Source organism: Mytilus galloprovincialis, chromosome 4 (assembly GCF_965363235.1).
Source record: "Mytilus galloprovincialis chromosome 4, xbMytGall1.hap1.1, whole genome shotgun sequence".
Lineage (NCBI taxonomy): Eukaryota > Metazoa > Mollusca > Bivalvia > Mytilida > Mytilidae > Mytilus > Mytilus galloprovincialis.
This window is the reverse complement of record NC_134841.1, coordinates 11,268,996-11,282,040: the sequence shown is the minus strand read 5'-3', so window position 1 is coordinate 11,282,040 and position 13,045 is coordinate 11,268,996. Positions and strand designations below refer to the sequence as shown.

Sequence of the window (13,045 nt, the reverse complement as noted above, 5' to 3'; positions counted from 1 at the left end):
ACATCATAAAATATTAAAATATAAAATGTCATACAGTCATGGTTAAAATTAATATTAATTAATAGTAACTTCTAAAAAAATAAATGGGAATGTGTCCAAAGGGACACAGATGATGCCCCCGCTAGCATATAACTTTATAAAAGGACATAACTCAAGAACAGTAAAAGTGAAGCTGCCAAAAATTGAACTAAAACTGAGTTTAGTGGTAATAAGTATTATATACACATTTCATTAAATTTAGTTGAAACAAACTTAAATTAAGAGAACAGAAACTAAAAAATTCTTCAATTTTTCCACTTGTAAAGGGGCATAACCCTAGAATGGTAATCAAAGTGCTTGTAATCACTGAATGGTAAAGATTGGTATAATTTATCAGTTGGTAGTAAAGTGAATATTGCATTGTATATTGTATATAGCATTGATTTAAGTTGATTCAACTACTATTCTGGACAAAGAAAGATAACTCCAATTTTCAAAGAAGATTTCATAAAGCATTGGTTTTAGGTGATTCAACAGCCATTCTAGACAAAGAAAGATAACTCCAATTTATTGACTTGAAACTACAAAAATGCGTTTTTAGTCCCTTTTTTGGCCTCTATTCCTAGACTGTTTGCCCCATAGCCCTTAAAATATATCCCAAGCTTCTACTTATGGTATTAAACATTGTGGTACAATTTCAGAACAATTAAAATACTTATACACAACTTATTGTCCTGACACTAGATAAATGCTTGTTTTGGGCCCTTTGAGCCCCTAATTCCTAAACCTTAGGAACCATCACCAGCAAAATCAATCCCAAGCTTTCTTTTGTGGTTATAAACATTGTGTTCAAATTTTATTGATTTCTGTTTACTTATACTAAAGTTATTATCCGGAAACCATCCGTCTTTGGACGACGCTGACGAAGACGACGACACCGATGACAATGTGATACCAATATACGACTTCAAAAATTTTTGCGGTTGTATAAAAAGGGTATATGTTGATATTTAAAACAAGCTTGTATTAAATTTTGGCAGCTTTGTGTTCTTCACAAGAGTTTGTTAGTATGATCTATAGCCGCAATTAACCAATGACTTATAAAAATTTGATTTAAGTAGTAAGAACAAAACCTATACAGCTCTGATTCAAAATAATGTGAGACAAGTTTTCTTGCTTATTGTTATCTTCAACCTTTCACTTTAATTTATTAAACATGGCTTCCAAATTGGTCATTTATTCCAGACATGACCAATATTAATATGATATTTATATGCACTCAGCCTCAAACAATCAAATAGCGTAGGATTGCCACTTTTTGCTATGCAAGGCAGTTTCACAAAAGTCTTTTCTATTTTTACCAACTATTGATTAAGCATTATACTTTATAATTATGGCAATTTATAATAATTACCCGATACATCCTCCTCTTCAATGATCTTTGACCCAGTAGGTTGTTCTAACTTCTCTCCACTATCTGACAAGGTTGTTTGTCCCGTGTCAGATGTTGTAGCCATTCTCTGTGCATGTCTTAGTCTTGCTTGCTCTCTCCTTTTTTGTATGTCTTCATCTGTAAGGGGTCTAACATAAAAAACAAGAATGTGTCCTCAGTACACGAATGCCCCACTCGCACTATCATTTTCTATGTTCAGTGGACCGTGAAATTGGGGTAAAATCTCTAATTTGGCATTAAAATTAGAAAGATCATATCATAGGGAACATGTGTACCAAGTTTGAAGTCAATTGGACTTCAACTTCATCAAAAACTACCTCGACCAAAAACTTTAACCTGAAGCGGGACAGACGGACGAACGAACGAACGGACGGACGAACGAACGGACGCACAGACCAGAAAACATAATGCCCCTCTACTATCGTAGGTGGGGCATAAAAATCAAATTCAATTAAACTCCCTTCCTGAAATTATTTTTTGCCACCAGTAAATTATTGTTTCAACATAGTAATAAATGGGGAATGTGTCCATGGGACACAGATGATGTCCTCGCTTGCATATCATGTAAAGTTATAAAGGGACATAACTATAGAACATGGTTATTAAGTGTATGCGTTTCATAACATTTGGTAAAGGCAAATTTAAGGTAAAATACAGAAATTTTCTGAAACGCTGATTTTTTTCCATTTGTAAGGGGCATAACTCTAGAACAGTAAAAGGGACACCACTAAAATTTAAACTAGATCTGTATTTTGTGGTAATAAGCATTGTGTATAAGTTTCATAATATTTGAGGCTAACTTAAGTTAGACAAGGGAAACTACAATTTAGCAATTTTTCCAATTGTAAAGGGGCATAACTGTAGAACTGTTAAAGTGACACCCCCAAAAATTCAAATTTGATCAGTATTTTGTTGTAATAAATATTGTGTATAAGTTTAATAATATTTGGTTGAAACAAACTAAAGTTAGAGAAAGGAGCAGAAACAAAAAATTCAGCACTTTTTCCATTTCTAAAGGAGCATAACTATAGAACATTTTAATTGACATTACCAAAATTCAAACTTGATACAAATTATAAGATATTTTACACTTATGTGATATTTTAATTCCAACGTACAATATGTGCAGCTTTTTAAGGTCAATTATTTTCACTTATGTTATTGATTTCATAAATTGAAAAAGACATAACAAATTTTAAAGGAAAAATTATCATCTTTGAATTAAATTTTTTCTTCATATTCTACAATTTTTTTTAACCTAGGTGTTTTACATTTCTACTTTTCCTATTAGTTTATTATGATAATATGTAGAATTAGATTTAGATCTCTTATTAACTTTTTATGTTCATATCATGAAAAAAAAAAAAAGGGAATTGTCAACTGAATTATAAAATATTTTTGTATGCTATATGTACGGTTTTGTTTATACTACAATATATATAACCTTATTTCTTCTATGATAGAGATTTGATGTACATGAAATATACAAAACAGTAAATAAAGGACCTTACATGTGTTAACCAATATTCTTACAAATATTCTTTTCTAATTTTTTTACAGCTTCATATAATTGCTATATGTTGAAATGAAAATTGCTCTTCACAAATCTTAATTCATCCACTTGAGCAATATTGGTTTCATATTTTCAAACAGCTCTTTAAAAACAGAACTAACACTTTAAAGAGTTTTTAGTCAGCATACATAATTTTGGCTTTAACAAATATTAAAGAAAACATTCTGTTACACGAAAGTTTGGGGTAGATATTAAAATGTTCACCTCTGTTTGTTTTGTGGCAAATCTGTTCTTTCTACTGGAACCATTTTAGATACAAATACTATCACTGGGGCCTCCTCTGTGGCTATGCACTTCATAAAATCTGAAAACATAACACCTATGTTTATTACAAGAGTGCACACGTTGAAATGTCTCGCCTTCTTTACTAATTATTGATATTATGTTGATAGTCCTAAGTATAAAGCTTTTTTAAAAACTGTCACATAAACTTAGCATTAACCAAGATAACTAAGCAAAGACCAATGAACCATGAAACTGAGGTCAAGGTCAGATGAACCATGCCAGGCAGACATGTACAGCTAACAATGCTTCCATACAACAAATATAGTTGACCTATTACTTATAGTTTAAGAAAAATAGACCAAAACACAAAAACTTAACACTGAGCAATGAACCATGAAAATGAGGTCGAGGTCAAATAAAACCTGCTGGACTGACATAAAGATCATAAAATATTTCCATACACCAAATATAGTTGACCTATGGCATATAGTATTAGATAAAAAGACCAAAACTCAAAAACTTAACTTTGACCACTCAACCATGAAAATGAGGTCAAGGTCAGATGACATCTGCCCGCTAGACATGTACATCTTACAATCATTCCATACAACAAATATAGTAGATCTATTGCATAAAGTATGAGAAAAACAGACCAAAACACAAAAACTTAACTATAACCACTGAACGATGAAAATGAGGTCAAGGTCAGATGACACCTGCCAGTTGGACATGTACACCTTACAGTCCTTCCATACACCGAATATACTAGCCCTATTGCTTATAGTATCTGAGATATAGACTTGACCACCAAAACTTAACCTTGTTCACTGATCCATGAAATGAGGTCGAGGTCAAGTGAAAACTGTCTGACGGGCATGAGGACCTTGCAAGGTACGCACATACCAAATATAATTATCCTATTACTTATAATAAGAGAGAATTCAACATTACAAAAAATCTGAACTTTTTTTTCAAGTGGTCACTGAACCATGAAAATGAGGTCAAGGACATTTGACATGTGACTGACGGAAACTTCGTAACATGAGGCATCTATATACAAAGTATGAAGCATCCAGGTCTTCCACCCTCTAAAATATAAAGCTTTTAAAAAGTTAGCTAACGCCGCCGCCGTAGCCGCCGCCGCCGCCGGATCACTATCCCTATGTCGAGCTTTCTGCAACAAAAGTTGCAGGCTCGACAAAAACCAGAAACATTTTATACACAAGGAGATCAATTCTGATTCCAACATTTCTTACACATTGATTTGGTAATGGATGAATCTTTTTCAGATGCTATTTCTTAACTGTTGAGTTTCCTAAGGGTGTTAATCAAATATTTACCTCTCAGTATATATAAATACTTGCCTTCCTTTAGCTGTTGAGTTTTCTGAGGAAGTTTATCAAATCTTTTGCCATGAGGACACATTAATTTTTCTATCCTGTCTCCTGTTATCTGAAGAGGAGATGGTAGTTTTTCTACAACAGCTCCTATAATGGAAAATGTTTCATTACAATGCTAGCTTCACAGTTACATGAGTTCTGCAATAACAACAGTACTCAAAAGTAGCAAATTGTCACAGAAATCATTGTTATAATACATGTAAATACAGGTAAACATTAAACCTGAACTATACAGCTAATCATATGGTTGCATGAGGATGACAACTATTGAGGGGTTTTTATTCAGAGGTTCTCATTTTGATATTACATCATCATTGAAAATTTACCTTGATCATTTGTTTTCTGATTCATTTTAACTTGTTGAAATCTCATACATATACTCGACCCCCAGTTTTTGGTGGGTTTGTGTTGCTTAGTTTTTAGTTTTCTATGTTGTGTCTTGTGCACTATTATTTGTCTGTTTGTCTTTTTCTTTTTTAACCATGGCGTTGTCAGTTTATTTTCTATCTAAGAGTTTGAATGTGCCTCTGGTATTTTTCACCCTTCTCTTATAGTTCTATGCAACATCAATTTCAAAAATATTGACCATCAATGAATAGGAAAGAATCAAAGTATATTCATGCTAGGGGACATCTTGACCATGTAAAAAGGTATCCCTTCAGCTCCTGTCTGAAGTCCCTCCAACACTGTCAAGAGAAAGAACAACAATAAAAGAAATATGACTTTAATTTATTGGTTTTTCATTTTCTTTTCTAATTTTCATTATTTAACTGCTGAAGGTCCTTGGCCTTGATTAATATACCAACCTAAGACAGCTTCTGATAGAGGGAGCCACTGTGTAGTGATTGCTTTAATCTGTACTTTAGGATCATTGTGTTTTATGTCTCGTGGCGACACCTTCAAATCAAGAGAGTTAACTATCTTCTCTATCATGTCTTTATCTCTGTAAAACATAATAAAAATTCAACAACAGAATATTAACTAAAATTATTAAATACAATTTATACCCCTACATAAAACAGTCTTTGATAAATTAATTAACTATACTAATGTATGCTATGTTTCATGTTATCATGTCTTACTGTAACATTCGGTAAATTTATGTAAATGTACGGGTATATTAATTTTTCTTCGTTTAATTAAAACACAGGCAAACATGAAGTAAAATAATAATAACATTGTTGTTTCCTTACAAAACAAAATTCAAGAACTCTTGAAACCAAGATGATTTATTTTGATTCTGGAATATATCACTGTTTTGAAGACCTTGATTCAGCTTATGATTACAAAAGAATTTTAAATCTATTTTATCATAAATATTTCTCAAATACTTGCAAATACTTTCCAATACCACAGAATTTAACTTTATAAAATAAACCTACTTTCTGACATAAACAGCTTCGTACACAGACCAGATATTCTCCAAAACTACCTGTACAAACAATGGTTTCTTTCCTTTGGTCTACAAAAATATAAAAAGTTCAATATTTTCATTTTAAACAAAGAAATTTGTATGTGCTACATATACATATTTTTTTTATCATTAATTAATCAAGAAATTCTTGTCAATACCTGTAAGATACCTGTAAGATCGTTGTGGGGCTCATATGGAAGGATCCTATCCTTTTTAGCCCACCATATTTTGGTACACTTTCAAAACTGATACAATCATCAATCCTGCATGATTTGGTGCAATATTTCACACAATTAAAAAGTTATATAGAAAACTATTTGTGTCCTCATCAATTTCTTAACTGATACATGACTGACTCCCAATGATGGTCTATACTAATTTTAAAGGCTTCCACAGTTTTTGATGAAATAACTTCAACTGGTAGGTTATTCCAATCATTAATAATTCGTTGTGAGAAATGTCTTAATCGAAAAGAAGTGTTACATCTAGGTTTTGCTAATTTCCAATTATGCCCACGGGTATTTGTACTGATGACAGTAAAAAATCTTTCATAAGATATATCTTCGAATCCTTTTAATATTTTGAAAGCTTGTATCATATCACCTCTTCGCCTTCTGTGAGTTAGGGAAGGTAGTTTAAGTACTTTTAATCTGTCTTCATAGCTTAAATGTCGTATATCAGGAATTAATTTAGTTGCTCTCATCTGCACTTTTTCTACAGCATTAATATCTTTCTTTAAATGCGGATACCATATTGTATTTCCATATTCCATGTGTGGTCGTACCAACGCAACGTATAGTCTTAAAAATGTATATTGATCTTTAAAGATAAAAGTTCGGTTAATCAGCCCAAGTATACTATTGGCTTTATTTATTTTACTTGATATATGTTGAGAAAATTTAAGATCATTTTGAAAAATAATTCCAAGATCCTTTTCTTGTTCATCTTTAATGATATCAATATTGTTCATGGTATAAACATTTTCAGGATTATTTCTTCCATAATGGATTTGTTTACATTTGTTCACATTAAATTTCATGTCCCATAACTTGGACCAATCGTAGAGGGCATCTAGATCATTCTGTAAGACATCAGATTTAGAAGTAGGTGCATAAATTTTAGTATCGTCTGCGAAAATTTTTACTATAGACTCCACAACATCTGGTAAATCATTTATGAATATAATGAAAAGAACAGGTCCAAGTACACTGCCTTGGGGCACTCCACTAATTACATTTTGCCATTCAGATTTTCCCCCTTTCACCGCAACTTGTTGTTGACGTCCAGTTAAAAAGTCAGTTATCCATTCTAATATAGATCCACGAATACCGTATGAATACAGTTTCTTTAATAATCTTTTATGTGGCACTTTATCGAAAGCTTTGGCAAAATCGAGATATAATGTGTCCCAGGATATATTATTATCCATATATAATGACCAGTCTTCCATGACATCAAGTAATTGTAATATACATGATCTTCCAGAGCGAAAACCAAACTGTGAGTCTGATAACAAATTATTGGTTATTAAATGATCAATCATTTCCTTCCGTATAACCTTTTCCAAAGTTTTACAAACAATTGAAGTTAGACTGACCGGTCTGTAATTTCCCGCATCCAGTTTACTACCTTTATTCTTAAAAAGTGGGGTAACTCTAGCATCTTTCCATTCTTTTGGAATTTTTCCAGTGTCAATGGACTTTTGAAATATCAAAGTCAAAGGTTTTGAAAATGTATTTGCCATACTCTTTACTATTAACGGATGAATATTATCTGGACCCATAGACTTGCTTCCATTTAATAAAAGCAGATATTTTTCAACTGTATCTTGATTGATCACAAAGTGGTCTAAAGATGATTCAAAATTTCTCTCTTCAATATTAGGTATATTATTTGGATTTTCAGCAGTAAATACACTGGTAAAAAAGTCATTTAATACAGTCGCTTTTTCCTTGTCTGAAGTAGTTAAGTTCCCATTTGGTTTCATGAGGTTTGATACTGCTGATTTTGATTTCACTTTACTTTTGACATATGTCCAAAAATGTTTTGGCTCAGTTTTAGCTTTTGATGCCACTAACTTCTCATATTCCTTTTTTGCTTTTCGAACGTTCTCATTTGCCGTGTTTCTAGCAACTTTATAAAAATCAAAATCTACTGCTCGTCTAGTAGCCAAGTATCTTGACCAGGCCTTTTGTTTGCGTTTTATATTGCTCAGACAATCAAATGTTAGCCATAATGGTTTAGGTTGACAACCCGGTTTAGGATTAGTTTTCGGTACATACGTTTCTACACATTTTTTATATTTTTCAGAAAATATTTTCCACATCTCGCTTATGTCTTTATCTTCATAAGAACTATCCCAATCAAAATTGCTAAAGTCTTCAGAAAATTTTTCGAAGTCACATTTTGAATATTTATATTTCGATTTACCAGTTTCATATTCATTGAAAGAGTACAAAAAGTCAAATGTAATGGTAGCATGATCACTAAGTCCCAGTGGAGCATCAATATTAATATTGTCAATATTGCTTTCATCTTTTGTAATAACTAAATCTAGAGTTCTACACATCTGATTTTCCCTAAATCTGTAGGTTTATCTATATGTTGATATAGAAAATTGTCGCGTAAAGCTTCAATAAAAGTATGTTCGTAATGGTCCTCAGAGTGAGGTGTAGTCCAAAAGTTCCAATCATATCACGCATATTAAAGTCTCCCGTTATTAAAATATTGTTATACAATCGAGCTGCTTCATTCAAAAGTCCAATAATATTTAAACATGAGTTTTGATTTGATGGGCTTCTGTATATTGAGCCAAACTGCATATTGGTATTACATTTGTGAATATGTATGTTAATACTCCTACAAGCACCTTTCCTGTGCAAATATATTGTGTTGTAGCATTTTGATTTTTTTTAATTGTCAGTAATTTGTCTTCAATTAAAGTAGGCATTATATACAAATAATAAAAGTAAAAGAGAAAATTGACAGGTCTCTAAACACAATAGGTCGAATTAATCTTTTGTAAAGGGATGACATATTTTAAATTATGTGTATCAGTGGGGAAAAAATTATGACAGATAAAAAGATAGAAGTTGCAAAAATAAATCATTAAGGTGGTATGGGAGTCTAAAATAAAAATGATAGAATTTGTTCATACTTTGCCAAAACGTTGTATCTATTGATACATGTTGAAAAATATAATAAAAATGATAGGTCACCACGCATTTTCTCCAGCTACAGGACGGGACAAAATGACACATTTTGTATGGATTATACAGGAAAAAACACAATTTTGTGATTAGAAACTAAACAAAATGATAGAATTGTTAAATACTTCAGGAAAAGATAGCTTTCAGACACTGCTTTGAGAATATCAAAAGAAAAGATAGGGTCACCGTACGTTTTTTCTGGCTAAAATACAAAATAGGAAAATTCCATACAGAATCCTTCAGAAAATGCACTTTTTTTAGAGTTACCTCCCCTTAAAATGCCAATTTTAAAAAAAAAATAAAAACAACCAAAAATAATTAACATTTGCAAAAATATCAATATTTAGAAGTTATATTCTTATAAATTGGTACTTTTAAATGAAAATGTACATTAAACATCTGCATTCCTGCATCAAATTTTGCTAACTTGATGGAAAATCTGGACCTTTGATTCTCTGTTTTTTACAATCCAAGATGGAGGAAGACACCCATACCACCTTAATATAGCCTGGTGATGATTCAGTTCTTCATGGACCTTTGCAGAGGCAAAATGATGGATTAATGTGAGCACACTATCTATAAAGTGTATGAAAGTTATCTGCTACCAGATGCAGGGTCAACATATTTGAAGTCACAAAGCTGTGATATGCAATTTTATTGTATAGCAATATAATATTTCCCACAGAAAGTAACCAAAAGTTAGAGTGCAATAAATTCCAATATTGCACTAGTGCAATAAATCTTCAAATTCATGACGTCATCAACGTCAAAATCTTAGTATAAAAACAATTTTTTACTTGCAAATATTATATTGCTATACAATAAAAGGGTTATTGCATGAATATTGGGGAATATTGTCCCTCGTAGAACATATATTGCACTCGCAAGCTCGTGCACTATAAAATTCTACTCGGGACAATATTCCCCAATATTCATGCAATAACCCTATATTATTAGGAGCTGAGCAGAATGATATAGATAGTGGGACCACCAATAATTATCTGTTACAGTAACACCACATCTTCGTAAGCCAATGATGACTAAACACGTTGAAAACAAACCTATGGTGTTTGAACAACACTTAAATGACAATTTTGTCTGCAGATAGATATGTACCTGTGCTCCTTTCATGATTCTTTTAGTTTTTGAATTCAGGAAGTAATCTCCCCAAAGCGTCTTTAACAGGACATCCTTATTGATACCAGTTTTCTTGGAAAATAACTTGGCAAACTGTCCACATCTGTCAATATAACAAGACAAAAATATGATATCAACCTCTTTATATATGTTCTCATGTTTCTGAAATATATGTTTATTTCAAATTTAAAGTGTTTTTTCATATACGGTTGAGGATTTAAGAGGTTTGATGCAAAACAAGGGAGTTCAATTTTGCTTTGTACAGGCTGCACGTTATCTCAATCGAAATTAACTTTCCTATAAAGGGATTTAAAGCTATCAAAAAATATTTAGCTCTAAATCTGAAATAACTGAAAAGTAAAAAAAGATAGCCTTTATATTATAATCAATAATAAAAGAGAGCTAACTATTTTTGTCCAATGTTTAGTATGTATGAAGGAAGCTTATTTGATCACTAGGTGTTGTATTTTGAACAATATACCATTGTTTGAATTGTATTTCTTGAAATCGGTCGTCTCAGAAAATTACATGATTTAGCATATTATATTAAATGGCAGTAACTTCCTAGGTTAAGAAGTAGTATGTCAGAGTATAACAGTCTTACGTGAATCCCCAACCATCTACTGCACTGGCAAAGATTACATTTCCTTGGTCTGGTGAGAAGAAAATGTTTCTTTCTTTCTCTGTGTCTTCAAATGTACTTGTAGTGTCATGTGACTAAAATAGTAAAACAGAACAGAATATCAAAACTTCATAAAAGTCAGTATGATGTGATATTGAGATCTGATTGGGCAAACTCTTTAATTTTCATTTTTTCTCTTGAGTATTAAAGAGGTACATTCATTCAAGTGTAAGAGTAAATGATTTTTATGTATTATTCATTCTAATCTTTTTATTTACTATACATATAAATTTATATCAATAAATATTCTAGATCATTTTGATTTTTAAGATTTTGAATTATATCATGTATATTTCATGTTATAAGGTTTTCTTTTTGTTTGGAATGCTAACCATTTATGATCATAAGGTTTTCTTTTTGTTTGGAATGCTAACCATTTATGATCATAAGGTTTTCTTTTTGTTTGGAATGCTAACCATTTATGATCATAAGCTTTTCTTTTTGTTTGGAATGCTAACCATTTATAATCATAAGGTTTTCTTTTTGTTTGGAATGCTAACCGTTTATGATCATAAGGTTTTCTTTTTGTTTGGAATGCTAACCATTTATGATCATAAGGTTTTCTTTTTGTTTGGAATGCTAACCATTTATGATCATAAGGTTTTCTTTTTGTTTGGAATGCTAACCATTTATAATCATAAGGTTTTCTTTTTGTTTGGAATGCTAACCGTTTATGATCATAAGGTTTTCTTTTTGTTTGGAATGCTAACCATTTATGATCATAAGGTTTTCTTTTTGTTTGGAATGCTAACCATTTATGATCATAAGGTTTTCTTTTTGTTTGGAATGCTAACCAATTTATGATCATAAGGTTTTCTTTTTGTTTGGAATGCTAACCAATTTATGATCATAAGGTTTTCTTTTTGTTTGGAATGCTAACCAATTTATGATCATAAGGTTTTCTTTTTGTTTGGAATGCTAACCATTTATATTCATAAGGTTTTCTTTTTGTTTGGAATGCTAACCATTTATGATTTTGTTTGGAATGCTAACCATTTATGATCATAAGGTTTTCTTTTTGTTTGGAATGCTAACCATTTATAATCATAAGGTTTTCTTTTTGTTTGGAATGATAACCGTTTATAATCATAAGGTTTTTTTTTTGTTTGGAATGCTAACCATTTATGATCATAAGGTTTTCTTTTTGTTTGGAATGCTAACCATTTATGATCATAAGGTTTTCTTTTTGTTTGGAATGCTAACCAATTTATGATCATAAGGTTTTCTTTTTGTTTGGAATGCTAACCATTTATGATCGTAAGGTTTTCTTTTTCTTTGGAATGCTAACCATTTATGATCGTAAGGTTTTCTTTTTGTTTGGAATGCTAACCATTTATGATCGTAAGGTTTTCTTTTTGTTTGGAATGCTAACCATTTATGATCGTAAGGTTTTCTTTTTGTTTGGAATGCTAACCGTTTATGATCGTAAGGTTTTCTTTTTGTTTGGAATGCTAACCGTTTATGATCGTAAGGTTTTCTTTTTGTTTGGAATGCTAACCGTTTATGATCGTAAGGTTTTCTTTTTGTTTGGAATGCTAACCGTTTATGATCGTAAGGTTTTCTTTTTGTTTGGAATGCTAACCGTTTATGATCGTAAGGTTTTCTTTTTGTTTGGAATGCTAACCGTTTATGATCGTAAGGTTTTCTTTTTGTTTGGAATGCTAACCATTTATGATCATCAGGTTTTCTTTTTGTTTGGAATGCTAACCGTTTATGATCTTAAGGTTTTCTTTTTGTTTGGAATGCTAACCATTTATGATCATAAGGTTTTCTTTTTGTTTGGAATGCTAACCATTTATGATCATAAGGTTTTCTTTTTGTTTGGAATGCTAACCATTTATGATCATAAGGTTTTCTTTTTGTTTGGAATGCTAACCATTTATATTCATAAGGTTTTCTTTTTGTTTGGAATGCTAACCATTTATGATCATAAGGTTTTCTTTTTGTTTGGAATGCTAACCGTTTATGATCAT

The 13,045-nt window shown here is 31.3% G+C and overlaps 1 protein-coding gene across 4 annotated transcripts in view; it reads right to left on the bottom strand.

The window, feature by feature from the left end:
• LOC143071342 (elongation factor-like GTPase 1) overlaps positions 1 to 13,045 on the bottom strand; it is a 45,775-nt gene that overhangs the window by 18,175 nt on the left and 14,555 nt on the right. For all 4 annotated transcript variants that reach the window (XM_076245588.1, XM_076245587.1, XM_076245589.1 and 1 more), the window contains 7 exons: positions 10,995 to 11,107; positions 10,370 to 10,493; positions 6,013 to 6,092; positions 5,437 to 5,573; positions 4,595 to 4,717; positions 3,210 to 3,309; positions 1,394 to 1,560 (listed from right to left, as the gene is read on the bottom strand). In XM_076245588.1, the coding sequence (XP_076101703.1) occupies positions 1,394 to 1,560; positions 3,210 to 3,309; positions 4,595 to 4,717; positions 5,437 to 5,573; positions 6,013 to 6,092; positions 10,370 to 10,493; positions 10,995 to 11,107 (844 nt within the window). The remainder of the gene's footprint in view (positions 1 to 1,393; positions 1,561 to 3,209; positions 3,310 to 4,594; positions 4,718 to 5,436; positions 5,574 to 6,012; positions 6,093 to 10,369; positions 10,494 to 10,994; positions 11,108 to 13,045) is intronic.